This window comes from Sarcophilus harrisii, chromosome 1 (assembly GCF_902635505.1).
Source record: "Sarcophilus harrisii chromosome 1, mSarHar1.11, whole genome shotgun sequence".
In the NCBI taxonomy this organism is placed as follows: Eukaryota; Metazoa; Chordata; class Mammalia; order Dasyuromorphia; family Dasyuridae; genus Sarcophilus; species Sarcophilus harrisii.
In genome coordinates, this window is record NC_045426.1 from 168,911,099 (window position 1) to 168,927,284 (window position 16,186).

At 33.4% G+C, this 16,186-nt stretch overlaps 1 protein-coding gene across 5 annotated transcripts in view; it reads right to left on the bottom strand.

Moving 5' to 3' along the window:
- FCHO2 (FCH and mu domain containing endocytic adaptor 2) overlaps positions 1 to 16,186 on the bottom strand; it is a 152,128-nt gene that overhangs the window by 121,307 nt on the left and 14,635 nt on the right. For all 5 annotated transcript variants that reach the window (XM_031966647.1, XM_031966659.1, XM_031966656.1 and 2 more), the window contains exons 2-3: positions 6,488 to 6,579; positions 252 to 326 (exon numbers count right to left, since the gene is read on the bottom strand). In XM_031966647.1, the coding sequence (XP_031822507.1) occupies positions 252 to 326; positions 6,488 to 6,579 (167 nt within the window). The remainder of the gene's footprint in view (positions 1 to 251; positions 327 to 6,487; positions 6,580 to 16,186) is intronic.

A 16,186-nucleotide genomic window follows, 5' to 3' on the forward strand; every position in this document is an offset into this window, starting at 1 on the left:
TAGATCTTTTCTAACTTGCTATAATGCAAAATTTTTGTGCTTATTTGTTTTTAGAAAAGAAAAATTGATACTTCTAAGCAGACTGTGTTAATACTAATTTTACATTGTATACCTACTTTTTTCCCTCTTTAAATGAGAGCTCATAGAGACATGGCCAAGATGCATGGCTATCCATATACTGATACAAATGAGGTATTTTACACAGACACCTAAAATCATGCAAAAAGATAAACAAATTTACATTAACTTACCCAAGTTGAGTATAATTGCTTGCTGATTTTGCTAGTTTTGTCATGGACCGTGAATATGCCTCTTCTATCGTAGCCCTATTTAAAAAGAAACAAAGTTTCCATAACAATACCTATAATTTACAAAATTACCTATAATGTACCAAAAAACCATCAAGTTAGAAGTCCTACATTAATACCAGATACACTTCAAATGACAATATTTTTAAATGGGCATATTTTTTATTATGATTTTATTTTCCATACTAATATTTTTACAAACAGATCAGAGTATGAGCTAATTAACATTTATACCTATTTTAAAGACATTCATAGAACCTATAATTAACCACAAAATAGATAGTTACCTCTTCCCTCTTCTATTTCGTACTCAGTGATTACAACAGGAGTGATGCTTATCTTCTCTGCCATGCTATATCTCTTAGTATAATACTTAATTTTGCAACATGTTTTACATACTTTTACTAGTACTCAATAGTACTCTGATATAGGGCATTATTACACTCATTTTACAGATCAGTTAACTGAATCCCAGTGACCTGCTCCAAATTAAATAATGAATCATCAGCTCCTGAATTCCAATTACTTTAAAATTATATCTACTAGCTTCACAAACCAAAATTGTGATTTATACATTTATTATTCAATTTAAGCCTCTGGGTTGCTGAAGGATAAAAAGGGAGCATCAAGTAATGATACAAGGGTATAAAATAGTCCTTTCTACAAAATCGAATTTCATAGCATTCAAATTTCTGGAAATGAGCTAGAAACACCATTTGCCCCCAACAACACTTAGGAACAAGGACTGAAGTAACATGCCATCTACATGCTTTTTTCCCTTTCAAAGCTTATACTTTTAAACCACAACAAAATAGGCATCATCATTTAAAGCTACTGTAATATGACAAAATATTGTAGTCATAATAGAAAAAACTAAAAGTAGTAAGATAACTCAAGGATCGAAAAAATAAAAAGAAAGGAAATTTTTATCATCTATACTTTCAAAGAATTGATGCAACTAAAATTAGCGCGTAATTTTCTAAAGACATCTTGACTACAACTTCCTTCTAGTTATCTTTTATTGCCTTGGTTTTCTGTGGCACCATACCATCCCAGTGACTCCCATAAATCTTTTTCTCGATCTCCCTCCCCCCCTCATCCCAAATTACAGAAAGACTTTCTAAAAAGATCAACTTCTAGGCCCCATTTTCTTTTTCTTTATATACTTCCCCCTTAGAAAGAACATCCATCCATTATTCTAACCATCTTCTAAGATAATAACAGCATTACAAATTGAAGAACTGAAAAGATAGTGGTAACTTTGAGGGAAACAGAAGTTTAGAAGATGAAAAAATTTAGGAGGAAAAGCAATGATTTCAGTTTCATTCACATTGAGTTTAAGATATCTCTGGGACACAGAGTTTGAAATGTCCAATAGGCAACTGATGATGCAGAACTGAAGCTCAGAGGGGAGATTAGGCTGTAATCATCTTCAAAGATGCCAGTTAAATCCACGGGATTTAACATAGTTCCAAAAGAAAGAGGGAATCTTAGAAGAATGGAAGAAGACTCAAGAAAGAACTTTGGAGAAGACCCACAGTTTAGGGAGCATGAGAAACATGATGAACCAGCAAAAGATATTAAAGAGTTCATGAACCAGGAGAGAGCAATGTCATGAAAAGCTAGGGAAGAAAGACAGTATCTAGGAGAACTGGTCAATAGTATTAAATGGGTTTAGAAGGTTTAGGACTGAAAAAGGTCATCAAATTTGGCAATAAATAGAACATTATTCAATTCTATAGGATAAATGATAAATCATGCTACCCCCCCCATCCTTAACTGAGAGGTAATGGAAAATACATCATATCCATTTTTGGAACTGGCCAATATAGGAATGCTTTATCTATCTATTCATATTCACAGAGAAGATCCACAGGAAAAGAAAAGGGAAGAGAAAACAAATGCTTGTTAACTGAAAATAAGTAATATGAAATAAAAGTCACATAAATAAAATGAAGCAGGGCATATTTTCAAAGAGATTAAATCATTGATAAGTTTGGAAAGGGCAATTTTAATTATCTGATAAAGTCAAACACCAAACTGCAAGGAGTTAAGCAAAGAGATAGAAAAGAAGCAGAGGCAGCAAGAGCAGACAATTTCATCAAGGAAGTTAGCTAATATAGGAGGAAAGACACAGGCTAACAGCCTTTTAGGAAAGGACAGGATTCAGTAATTTTTTTTTTTTTTTTTTAAGAATGGGGCACAAGCTAAATATATATGACTATACTGAATTTAACATTTAAAAATATTCTCACTATGTTTATATTTACCATTTTAATAAATATCTTTACCATCTTTAACCATCCAATATATATTGGATTACATGCCAACTGGGGGGGGAGGGGAAAATTGGAACACAAGCTTTTTCAAAGGGTCAATATTAAAAAAATCATCCTTGCATATGTTTTAAAATAAAAAACGTCAATTAAAAAATAAATTAATAAAATAAGGACAAAGAAAAAAAAAAAAGAAGAATGGGGCACAGCTCTCTTAGAGCCAACAATACTGCTGCTAATAGGGTAAAATATTCCCCAAATCTAGAGAATTTACTTTAAGGTTAGCAAGCACCAGCTTCTTACAAAGTGATATATACAAGAGTAAAGACTCCTTCTACACTCAGAGAAAACTTTTTCCACAAAAGCTGAAATTACAAAGAAGACTATACAGTCATGTTTGTGGGTCTTGGAGGAAGATGGCCATTAAGGAAGATGTAAGTAAACATCATGAACTGGGAGAAGATAAGAAAAGAAAGGATCAAGTGATTCAGGCTTAAGCTTCATCTTTTGTTCTTAATAAAAACAAAATGCTTAAGCTATATAACCTTTAAATTCTTTGGTCTAAAGCCATTTTGTTTTTTGGGGGGAGGGGAGAGAGTTGAATCATACCATATGAAGTTTTCTCTAGCACAGTAAAAGCTAATTAATGCTTGAAGAAGTGGCTGAGTATATAACTTAGTGAGATACTAAATAAGATTTAAGCGAGGTTGACATAAACATTTTATTCAATTTTAGTTCAAAATCTTTTCTCATTTAGAAAACCCACCTGGAAATCTCAGGGGCCCTTCTGGGAAAAGAGATGAAAAATATTAACAAGGGGACATCTTACAGCCTAAGTTATCATCTCCAAAGGCTTTTTTAAAGTACTCTTTTAAATTAGTCTTAAAGAAGTAGTTACTTCCCATATCTACTTAGGTAAAAAGTAATCCTTCAGTATAATTTGTTTGGAAGGAGTAAAGAGACAAAGTTCTAAGCTAAAAGAGGAGAAAGGCAAACAGTCAATCAATAAATATTATGTTAAGTGCCTACCAAGGGTTAGGCATTGTGCTAGGAGTTAGACAAATACAATGAATAAAACAATCCCTTCAAGGGATAAATAAATGCTTAATAAATATTTGTTGATTGACATTCAATGGCCTATATTAAGGATTCTTAACCTTTTTTTTTTATATCATGGGAATTTGGCAATCTGGTGAAGTCTACAGATCCTCTCTAGGACTAATGATTTTAAATAATTAAAGAAAATTCAAAATTTCAGGGAAATATAAAGTTGTAATTTTTTTTCTTTCTTATGCATATTCAAAGGGCCTGTGGGCACCAGATTAAGAATTCATGTCCAATATAATCTGACTTCCTATTATTTATTCGGCTAGGTAACATAGTGGAGAAAGACAAAAGCTCTGCACCTGGAGTCAGACATACTTGACCTTAGACATTTACTGGTTTTGTGACTCTGCATTAAGTTGTTTAGTCTTTGTCTTCCTGTTTCCTCAACTGTAACATGGAGATAATAATAGAATCTACTTCACAAAGTTGTGAAGATTAAATGATATATTTGTAAAGCACAGTGATTGGCACATAATAGGCTCTTAATAAATGTTGTTTCCTTCCATTTTCTCCATAATATTTATTTATATGCATTAGCAGTAAGGGTAATAGAAAGATACTTGGTAAGTAAGAGCCAACCATATTTCACCTTTGATACTTCTGACATATTATGTGTTTGTAAGAATTACTTAAATCTCTCAGTGTTCCAAGAAATTCTAAATTATGAGCTGAAAAGCAGTTGCTGAAATACATTAGTGACGGGAAATTCTTCACCTGAAATTTTTGCCGATTTTAATGATATCACAAGTCCAGACTATTTTTAATATTTTGAAAACTATTTCAACATTATTTCTTTTGTAATCCTAGGTATTTTATACATTTAAAAGTATTATTCTGAAAAAGGATCTATAAACTTTTACCAAACTCCCCAAAAGACCCCATGATTCAAAAAAGGTTAAGAATTCCAAACATCATCATCAAAATACTTATATAGCACTATGTGCCAGGCACTATGCCAAGCACTTTACAATTATTATCTTATTCAATCCTTATGACAACCTCAAGCTTCAGGTATTAATACAAATGAGAAAAGCTGAGATGAACAGTTAAGTGACTTGCCCAGGATCACACAGCTATTAAGTGTCTGAGGTCACATTTGAACTTGGGCCTTCCTCATTCAAGGCTCAATGCTCCATCTACTGTACCACCTAGCTGCTTGTATCTAAGAATTATCAACTCTAATCAGATGTTTTGCCACTGTCTAAAATGACTTATCCCTATCCCTTTCCCTGAATTTACGTATACTGTTCTAGGATACCTGGATTGTCTTTCTCTCCATATATTCAAATTCTACTCCTCATTCCTAAAGTAGCTCAAGTCCCATTTCTTCCCTAACAAATCAACATATCTTTTCCTCATTCTTCAATATCTGTCTATGTCAAATATTTGAGTGCCTAATCTATATTTAATGTGAGCTATTTTTAGCTTACCAATTATTTGGATATTATGAGAAGCAGACTGAATCAAGAAACCTTAACTATATCACTCACTAGCTATGTGATCACAGGCAAGGCAATTGCTAAGCTTCAATTTTCTCATCCCTTAAATGCACTATAAAATCACAAAAATCACAAATACCTCAGAGTGTGTTGTCTTGAGGAAAGAACTTTGTAAAACAAATAAAGTATATAAATGTGAGTAGTTATTACCATTTTTGTAAGAATCATTATTATTATTCTCCTATTTAAATAAAATCCCTAGAGGGGGTAAATTCTAGAGCAGAGTATCTTTATCTCAGGTATATATATACATGATCATGTTTTTTAAATTATTCTGGTAAATGTATTTAAATGTAATTTGTTTCCTTTGTAATCCGATGTATTTTATGAGTTTAAAAACAATAGTTCAAGAATGAGCCTATTAGCTTCATTAAACTGTTTAAAGAGGTCTTCATGAAACATAAAATTAAGAACTCTCTTCTAGACTTCCTTGAAAATAGGGAAATACATAACAAAAATGAAGATAGAAGAAGTAAACTAAGAATGGAGTGTCTAGTGAAAGAAAACCCATCCTGTTTCTTTTCTTTCTCCTTTCTTATCTAAAGCAACCTGCCCTCCCCCAGCAAGTACATAATGTTTGGCCATCCTTCTTCCTCCTATCCTTCAATCATTTCACTAGACATTTCAGCTAGGTACTAATCTTACTGAAGTATCAATACCTGATTGGCTCCAGCCAGATGAAGATAAGCTTCAGTTGTATGGAAAATTAATTTATGATGAATAATTCGTTCTCTAATGACAAATTCTATTTAATGAAAGCAATGCACAACTACTGAGAATGGGGAAGAGCGCAAATAAGTAAGATAGTAAGTAGGTGTTTCTAATCACAAACTGACTTGCAAACAGCACTACAAAAGTTGAATTCCATTAATAACCAAAATCTATTTGAATAACTCTGAAATTAGTAGTACTAATCTAAAAGAAGCCCTGTAGTTCTTGTAAATATATCAAGATGGAATTTCTAAAGTAATATCTATCAGCTAAACAGTTGGTGATTCACATAATTTCAGATAATTTAGCATTTTCTTATTATAGAATTACAGCAATCCTTTTTGGCTAAAGAAACAGCATTTCTTCCTTGTAGTCTACCAAAAAATTCTTTCATATAAAATGTTTACTGTATCACCTTACTCTCTATCCTATACTATAAAAAATATAAGTTGACATTTTAAAATTATTGTACAGTTTCAAAGTATTTTGATTTGATTACTTCTACATACCTTTTAAAAATGCCAATGTCATTTTAACAGTTTTCTTTAAAAGTTAAAAATGAAATATTTATATTAAAAACACATACCTTTCTCTTACAAAATCTGCAAGTTCTTTTGTTGATATCTGTCCATGTTTCATGTTATGGTAGAGTACATCAAAGCCACTATTCCTTTCCCCCTAAAGGTTAGAAAGAGTTTTAGTTAAACAAAAAAATAGATCAACATCTTTACAACACTGCAATAAACATTAACACTCAAAATGATAATTTCATATTAACAGCTCTGTTCAAAATGGTTCAAACTGTTTTCATAACATTTCAAGTTACAAACTCATCATTCCAGATAAAATCACTCTCATTAACTTGTAGGCTTCACTTAAAAAAGAAAGAAATTTAAGATATCTTAGGTGTTCAATATCCAAGAGGTAAATTTTTAATTTTTAAACATTATTACTAGATCTCAGAAAGGTTGTTTATTTTAACAGATGTTAAATAGTTCCACTATCTTTAACTCAAGGTGTAACAAAAAATGGTTATCATAATACACTTTAGATTCTAGCCTATAATCTACTTTTATGTTTTGGTGAATTTGAGAAAGGAAAAAGATGAGAATAACAAATTTCAATAAAGGAAAGTAGTGTCTAATTTGTTTAAAATTGGTCTTGATAAGAAATCTTAGCTTAATCACCAGAAAGGGCAAATAATATTCTCTGGCATACTATCCATCTTAGTGCTGTATAATCATGAACATAGTGCTGTATAATCATGAATTAAAACCCTACAAATGACAAAGTTGATTAAGATTCAATAAGCAAAACACCAGCAAATCAAGGTGAAAAGAAATATGATTTTAAATGTGTACTTTATAAAATATACAAATGACTCATAATAAACTTATTATACCAGAATTCATTTAAACATCAATGTTCAATTTTTAAATTAGCTTTATTTCTTAATATTAAAGCCCAATATTAGTAGCAAAAAAAAAAAAAAAAAGTAAAATCTAAATAGTCCTTAAAGCTAATTAAGTATCTTAAGAACTGACAAATTAGACTTGGCAATTTCCTTCCTTCAACTATTCAGTTACATGACAAATATAGAAATATGTTTAAAAGAAGTTCACATATTTAACCTATATCAGATTACTTGCTATTTTGGGGAAAGAGGAGGCAAGATAGGGAGGGAGAAACATTTGGAACACAAAATCTTACAAAAATGTATGTTGATGTGCAAAATATTAGTAGCAGTCCTTTCTGCAGTGGCAAGAACTGGACACTGAGTGGATGCCCATCAGCTAGGGAATGGCTGAATCAGTAATGGTATACAAATGTAATGAAATATTGTTCTATGAGAAATGATCAGTAGGCTGATTTCAGAAAGGCCTGAAAAGATTTATATGAACTGATGCTGAGCGAAGTGAACAAAACCAATGTACACAGTAACAAAATTATGTCATGTTAAACTGTGATGGATTTTGTCTTTTCAACCATGAGGTTCCAAGGAAATTCCAATAGACTTGTGATGGAAAGTATCATCCACAGCCAGAGAAAATTGTGAAGACTGAATGTGGTTTAGCATAGTATTTTCACCTTTTTGCTGTTTTTTGTTTGTTTGTTTTTGTCTTTCTCATTTTTTTCTCTTTTCATACCATTTTTCTTGTGCAGCATAATAAATGTGAAAATATGTTTAGAAGAACTGCATATGTTTAGCCTATATTGGATTACTTGCTATCTGGAGAAGGAGGAAGAGGGAAAGAAGGAAAAAAAATTGAAACACAAGGTTTTGCAAGGGTGAATGTTGAAAATTATCTTTGCATGTATTTTGAAAAATAAAAAGTTGTTATAAAAAAGGAAAAATGAATATTGAAACTTATTTTTACATGTATTTGAAAAAATAAATATTACTGAAAATTTAAAAAAACATACAGTTAAGCCATCCAGTTTGGTTTCTCTGTAATAGAAGGAAAAAAACCTAATGCTAAAGTATATTTGTTGTAAATGAAAACAATCCTGTAAGCAAATATTATGCAATCTGAAACCAGCTTTTTCCACAACTCAAAGAAAACAGGAAACAGATTATAGGAACTTCCAGTTATGCTGAAGGGGTCCCTAATAACCTCATCAAATTGTATGGTAAAAATGTATTTTGTTACACAAGATACATTTCAGCCCTATAAACATTCTTTAGAATGTTGAGCATTTCTTCCCAAACATAAAAAAAAAAAAAAAAAAAAAAAACCTAACTAAGGTCTTTTCTGAACAAATATTTCAATTGAAAAAAATTTCAATTGAATGTTTGGATTTTTTAATTTCAAGTTAAAAGATAGGAACATATTTAGCAACTAACTTTGGCCTTCTGAATTATCTTGTGCCACTCAAATAATAGAGAGGCAACCTTCCATAGTAGAGACATCACTGGTTTCCAACTCAGGAAAACTTGGGCTCCAATTCAGTCTCTGATCCTTACTTGCTATGTGATCCTGGGCCAGTTACTTAACTTCTAGAGCTTTAGAAAGCTCTTATATCTACAAGGTGGGGAAGACAGTGTCAACCTGCCTTGGTAAAAAGAAGTTCCTCACCAAGAGCTACCTGTACTAATGATATTAGAAGGTTCTGTCATTGTTTCTGCTCCAAAGATCATTTTCCCCCAATAGATGAACCTAAAATTACTACTAGTAATTTAGGTCAAGGTTGGTTGTATAAACTTAAGGACTACAGCAAAGCAGTCATGAATCTGGCTCTCTTCTGATTCTATTACTCATATACGGGCTATTCTAAATATTGTCAAATAGATTCCAATAAAGATAATTTTTTTTAACCAAACCTGTGATTTTGTTGGTATAATGAGCTTTAGTGAAGAATTTACTATATGAATGTCATAAAAGTAATGATGATAATTATTTATACAAGGCTTTGAGCACAGGGGTCCTCAAACTTTTTAAATAGGGGGCCAGTTCACTGTCCCTCAGACTGTTAGAGGGTCGGACTATAGTAGAAATAAAAACTTTGTTTTGTGGGCCTTTAAATAAAGAAACTTCCTAGCCCTGGGTGAGGGGGATAAACATCCTCAGCTGCTGTATCTGGCCTGCGGGCTGAAGTTTGAGGACTCTCTTAAAGTTTAAAGTTTGCAAAGCACTTTACAAGTATTATTTCATTTGATTTTCAAAGTTAACACTGGAAAATAGGTGCTATTTTTTCCATCTTATTAATGAAGAAATTGCAACAGTTAAATGACTTGCTCATGTTCACACAGCTATTAGGTGTTTGAGTTTGGAACTGAACTCGGGTTTTCCTAACCCCTTGTCCAAAGCTGCATCATCCACTGTGCCTCCTGGCTACCTCTAGGTAGCTAGGGTGTACTGCCTCTGTCCTTAGTTCAAAGCTTTGTACTAAGTAGGTAGGCACTTAATAATGTGTGTTGTCAGAACTGCAACAAAGTTGATAATGGGCCTGAGGTTAAATGAGAGATTAGTCCTAGAGCAAAGAAAAGACACAAAGCCAAATTTTTTTGATTTTGAGGCCTGCTCTCAATATCCCACATAAAGAGCCATGCTTTGATACTACCAAACTTGCGGCAACTAAAGCTGGTGCATTTTGCTTATAACAGAACCTTTTAAGTTCCTCATTCAAATTCCATTTTCTCTGATTTTTTTATACTTGTCCATCACATACCTGATCTCCAAATCCCCAAGAGACTGGCAGAAACAAAGTAGAGGGTAGGAAGAGAAAGCAAATAGCTAGTTTTGTAAGAGTTACAAAGTACATCATAGATATTATCTCTTGATCTTCACATTCCTATAACATAGGTCTTATTATCTCTATTTTACAGTAAGGAAACTGAGGCTAAGAGAGATTAAGTGACTTGCCCAGGTCACATAATATTGTCTCACAATTCAAACTCCAGTCTTCCTGCTTCCAAGTCTTATGCTCTTATCCACTATACACTATTGGCTGACATCCAAAAGTACTCAGGTTGACAATGGCCACACTTTTATGTTTAAAGGCCACAGTTCCACATGTAAGCAATAAGAATGTAAGATGGCAGAAATGATAAGATAGCTGAAAAGTAAGCAGGGGGTAAGAGACTTTGCAACTCAAGAGAATCATGATTTTTTTCATGGCCATTTGCTTCCTTTCTCATAAACTATGGCAGCTCCCAATTCTACATCTTGCATCATTTTCTCCAAAATAAATACTTTTGAGGAGGAAATCACAGAAAATAGGCTATATAAAATTTTTGGCAGTTTTACTTATAACAACAAAAAAATAAAACAATCTATTAAGAACCATGCCTAAGTGTGAAAGGGCAGGTCGATTCTTTGAAAACCCCCAGAGCTATGAATCATAACACTTGAAGTAATTGCAAATCAGCCTTCAAAGAGGCAGATGATGCTTGTGAACTGGGAATGAAATAAATTGGAGGCAGGAGGAAAGAGGTTAGAGAATGAAACCACCTCTCAATCTCCTTGTATCATTATTATCCTCTCACATAAAGGGATTTATTCTACTGGATAGAATTAGATTCCCAGCAGCCATTATCAGGTGGCTCCTGTAACAAATGGTGCCCAACATGCGGCACATGAAACAAAGAAGCAGCAGCTCTAGAGAGCTGTTCATGAGTAGGATTCTCTCAGGAGAGATCCTTTGGTAACTCGCGGGGAAAGAAAGGGAGAAGAGATCCTGGTAAGACTTTTTCAGTAGGGATAATTAAAATGGTACAACACATCAAAGAGCTGAGCCAGGAGACTGATGAGGAATTTATGAAATATGCCTGCTCTGACTACAATCCAACTTCTCCATTTATCAGAAAGTTTGCCTCCACGATGGACTATTATGATATTAGATGATGTCAGTAAATTATATCTCATAAGATTCAACACCTGCTATAGCATCTCACCCTGCAACCATCCAGAGAGGAATAGGTTGGAAAACACTTTGATAGTGCTGTTTGCATTCCTCAACATTCAGACTCAGATAACAGCTGCTTCACAATATTGGACAAACTTACTCTTGGGGGGAAAATAATTATATTCCATAAAACAAAAAATGGGAATTGTTAAAGACCATAATTAAGTGTGAAAGAACAGATCAGTTCTCCAGAAAGCCCCCACAACTATGAATCATAACACACTTTAAGGAACTTTAAGAAACTTTAAGGAATTGCAAATCAGCCTTTAGTGATGTAGATGTTGCTTATGAATCTGGAATAAAAATAAATTGCAGGGAAGAGGAGAGAGGTCAGAGAATGCAACTGCCTCTCAGTCTCCTTATATCATTATCATCCTCTCCCAGGAAAGGATCTATTGTGCTGGACAGAATTAGATCCCCAGCAGCCACTAGCAGGCCCATAGCAATAATCTACATGTTCAGCAATTGAGGAAAGATTCTACATTCCTCATATTTTTTCATTATAATGATGTAAAGAAATATAAAATGTGAAGAAAGCAAAATTAAAATTATATATTCAATATTGCTAATTAAATGAAAAGAAAAACATTTGGGGGTCTACCACTACTATTTCTTCAGTGCTTATGATCAAAGTTATCTACTCACCCTAAATTACAAAATTTAGATTAAAAGGGACTTTGACTTCACAGAATTTAATATGTGTAAAATAGATAAGATAACACATATTGAAGACATACAATATTTCGTTAAAGCATTAGCAAATTATAAAATAAGGCTGTTATGGAAGGGTAGATTAGCAAGAGATAATATTTGAGTTTTGATTTAAAGGATGAGTAGGAATTTGACAGAAGACAAGAAGAGAATTATACCTGATATAGGCAATAATATGAGAATCTGGGGCAGACATAGTCTAATATGACCATATCATATAACACATGGAAAAGGAGGTAAGGGAAACTAGAACTCAAATTGTGGAAGGCATTGAATACCTTCAAAGAGCTTATATCTTCCAAGAGGAAAACATCTACTATTCAAATAAGAAAATACAGTATACATATAAATATATAGTGACAGGGGAAGGGGATAAAGGGCATTGCCTTATTGGGATCTGAAACGGAAATATCTCTTGCAGAAAACTCAAGCTGGGTACTAAAGGGAGTCACGAGTTGCAGAAGCAGAAGTAAAACATAATAGAATGCCTGTGCAAAAAGCAGCAAACAGAATAGAACATAAACATATACAGGAACCAGTTGAGCTTGAAAATGGAATAATTTGAAAATGGACTTGGAAAGACAAGCTAAAGCCAAGTTATGAAAGGATTAAAATACTAGAGTTTGTGTTTTTTCTAAAGGCAATGGGTAAGCACTGAAAAATCTTAAGGGAAGTGATATTCAACCTACGCATTAGCTGTCTGGAAGATGGGCTAAGAATACAAGAAGGATAAAAATGTAAGTTCATTTGCAATAGTCGCAGGCAAAAGATAATGAAAATTTTATCTAACTCAAACTTGGTTTGAGTAAGAGTAGAAAGAAGGGAACAGATCTGAATAGGGATGGTAAGATGGTGACAAAACCATTTGTCTTATAGAACCTTTAACACAAATAGGGAAGTCAGAGTAAAAGATAAACCCCAAAGTTATGACCATGGGGAAATGGATGAATGTTGATACCATAAACAGAAATAATGAGGTCAGTAAGATTACAAAGAAGAATAAAGGGAAAACATAATGAATTCTTCTTGGCACATAAAAACAGATAGTAGTTATATAGTGTTTATAGGTTACAAAGAGTTTCATAAACGAGACTCAAAGCTTACAACAACCCAATGAAACAGACAAATATATTATTGTCTTCATTTTACTGATTAAGAAACTGAGTGTCAGAGACATTAATAATTCCCCCAAACTCAAAAAACTATTCAGTTGTAGGGCTATAATCTGAACACAAGTCTTTCTATTTCAAATCCCAATGTTTCCCTTTCCACTTTATCAGTAAGTTTTAGTTATATTGTCTTATATGGAGCTGAGGATGTGGATCTTGAGTTCAAAAGTGAGAGGCTTCTAAATACATGCTTGATATCTTCATAGCTTCAAAACTTTGAGTATGCCTAAGTCTACCAGATTCTTAGAACACTTACATTAGATGAGCAAAGAGAGGATGCAGGAACAAGGAAACGAAACAGAGGAGTGATTGAAGAGTAAGGAAAACTAGAGAATTCTGGTGTGTATGAAACTGCTAGAGGAAAAGTACACTTAGAAGGGAATGATTAACATTGTCAAAAACGGCAAAAAAAGATCAAGAGGGATAAAGACTGAAAAAAGACCACTGGATTCCTTTGTTAGGTTGCCATTAGTGACCTGACAAAACAGTTTCCTTTCTGACCTTTTTAAACAATTTATTTTACTCTCCCTTCATGAACTCATAGTCTCAAGAAAATTGTCTGACCAGCTGTTCCTCAACCTCAACACTTTTCCTACCTACATGGCTTTGAATAAACGGAGAATGGCTTCCTCCATCCTTGCCTCTCAAAATCTTCAGCTTTCCTCAAGACTCAGGGAGAAATGCTATTGTTTTCATGAAGAAACCTTTCCTGATGCCTTAAGTTATTAGTCTCTCTTGTCAAATTACTGGGTATTACTTGCCTAATCACATATTTTCTCTCCAGTATACCGTAAGGTATTCAAAGGAGGGAACTGTTTTCATTCTTGTCTTTTCATCCCTTGTGTTCTAACAAGATCCCTTACAGATAGTAAACACTTTTTAAATGTTGGCTGAATGAATTCCCCAACACTTATTGATAAATAGGACATGTTTATATTTGAATATATAATGGACAACGCATGATAAAGTCCTGGCACAATCTGCTCTTTTGCACTAACACATGAAACAACTTATTATAACTAGGCCTTTTTCCAAATGAAAATGACTTTCTAGACAGACAGGAGGTCAGGACTGACAATCTATCTTGTGGATCATGTAGCCCTGCAAAAAAGATTTACTACTCAAAAAAGACTTCTAACAATCCACAAGAGAAAAAACAAACAGATGAAGAAAATTCTGTCTACAACAGCAGTTCTTATCTCCTGGGGACCATGGACAAGAAGTCTGTGACCTTGAATGAGGAAAAAAAAAGTATTACATCTTTCTTTTTCATTAACCTCAAATTCAAATTTAGCAATTCTTTCAATTATTTAAAACCATTATTTTGAGAAGAAGTCCAGTGGCTTCACCAATTATCAAAGGGAGTCTATGACTGTAACAAAATTAAGAATCCATGAATTAGACAAGCTATTATTTGTCAATCTATAATTTGAACAAATAGCAAAAGGACAATAAACTAAAAGTTTAGAATTGAATAGGAAGTAAGGAAGAAAGCTGAGTTGCATTTCAGAAACTGTTAAGTAATTTCAATGATCCCAAACCTCATTTACTTATTTTTAAAACCAACACTTTACTTTCTCTGAGATGCTAGATGGGTGAAAATCAATTGAAGAAGCAACAACTACGAATCTGCCAGCCTGAAACATTTGTTTCAGGACTTATTATGTAACAAAACTTTGTGAATACAAGCAGAAAGATAGTACCTGCCCTCAAAAAATTTGCATTCTAATGTGAGAATACAAGACAAAAGGAAGCTTAGGTTTCAGGGACTGGAACATAACTGAAAAACTAGATAGTGCCCCCTGCAAAGGAATGAAACATGGCCACCCTGGGTGTACTCCTTAAATAGAAGGTCTAGGAGGAACCATCTAATCAGAGGAAGAGCTTACAGGAATCGGACAATACTTCCATTGCATGAAATTCCAGGATCGGAGTGATTTTTCAGGATGAATTGGTTTCTCAAGATGAATACAGTCTGAAGATTAGAAGGGAAACAATAAACTGAGAAAACATTTTTACAGTCAAAGGCTCTGATAAAGGTCTCGTTTCCGAAACACATAGAGAATTGAATCTAATTTATAAGAAATCAAGCCATTCTCCAATTGATAAATGGTCAAAGGATATGAACAGACATCTTCTCAGACGAAGAAATTGAAACTATTTCTAGCCATATGAAAAGATGCACCAACTCATTATTAATCAGAGAAATGCAAATTAAGACAACTCTGAGATACCACTACACACCTCTCAGATTGGCTAAGATGACAGGAAAAGATAATGCTGAATGTTGGAGGGGATGTGGGAAAACTGAGAAACTGATACATTGTTGGTGAATTGTGAACACATCCAGCCATTCTGGAGAGCAGTTTGGAACTATGCTCAAAAAGTTATCAAACTGCGCCATACTCTTTGATCCAGCAGTGCTACTACTGGGCTAATATCCCAAAAATATCTTAAAGAAGAGAAAGGGACCCGTATGTACAAAAACATTTGTGACAGCCTTCTTTGTAGAGGCTAGACACTGGAAACTGAATGGATGCCCATCAACTGGAGAATGGCTGAATAAATTGTGGTATATGAATGTTATGGAATATTATTGTTCTGTAAGAAACAACCAGTAGGATGAATACAGAGAGGCTTGGAGAGACTTACATGAACTGATGCTGAGTGAAATGAGCAGGACCAGAAGATCATTTTATACTTCAACAACAATACTATATGGTGATCAATTCTGATGGGCGTGGCTCTCTTCAACAATGAGATGAACCAAATCAGTTCCATTTGTTCAATAATGAATAGAACAAAGTACACCCAGTGTTCACTTTGTGAACTACTACATAGCATTTCCAATCCTCTGTTTTTGTCCGCTTGCATTTTTGATTTCCTTCACAGGCTAATTGTACATTATTTCAAAGTACAATTCTTCTTGTGCAACAAAATAACTGTATGGATATGTATATAAATATTGTATTTAACATATACTTTAACATATTTAACAT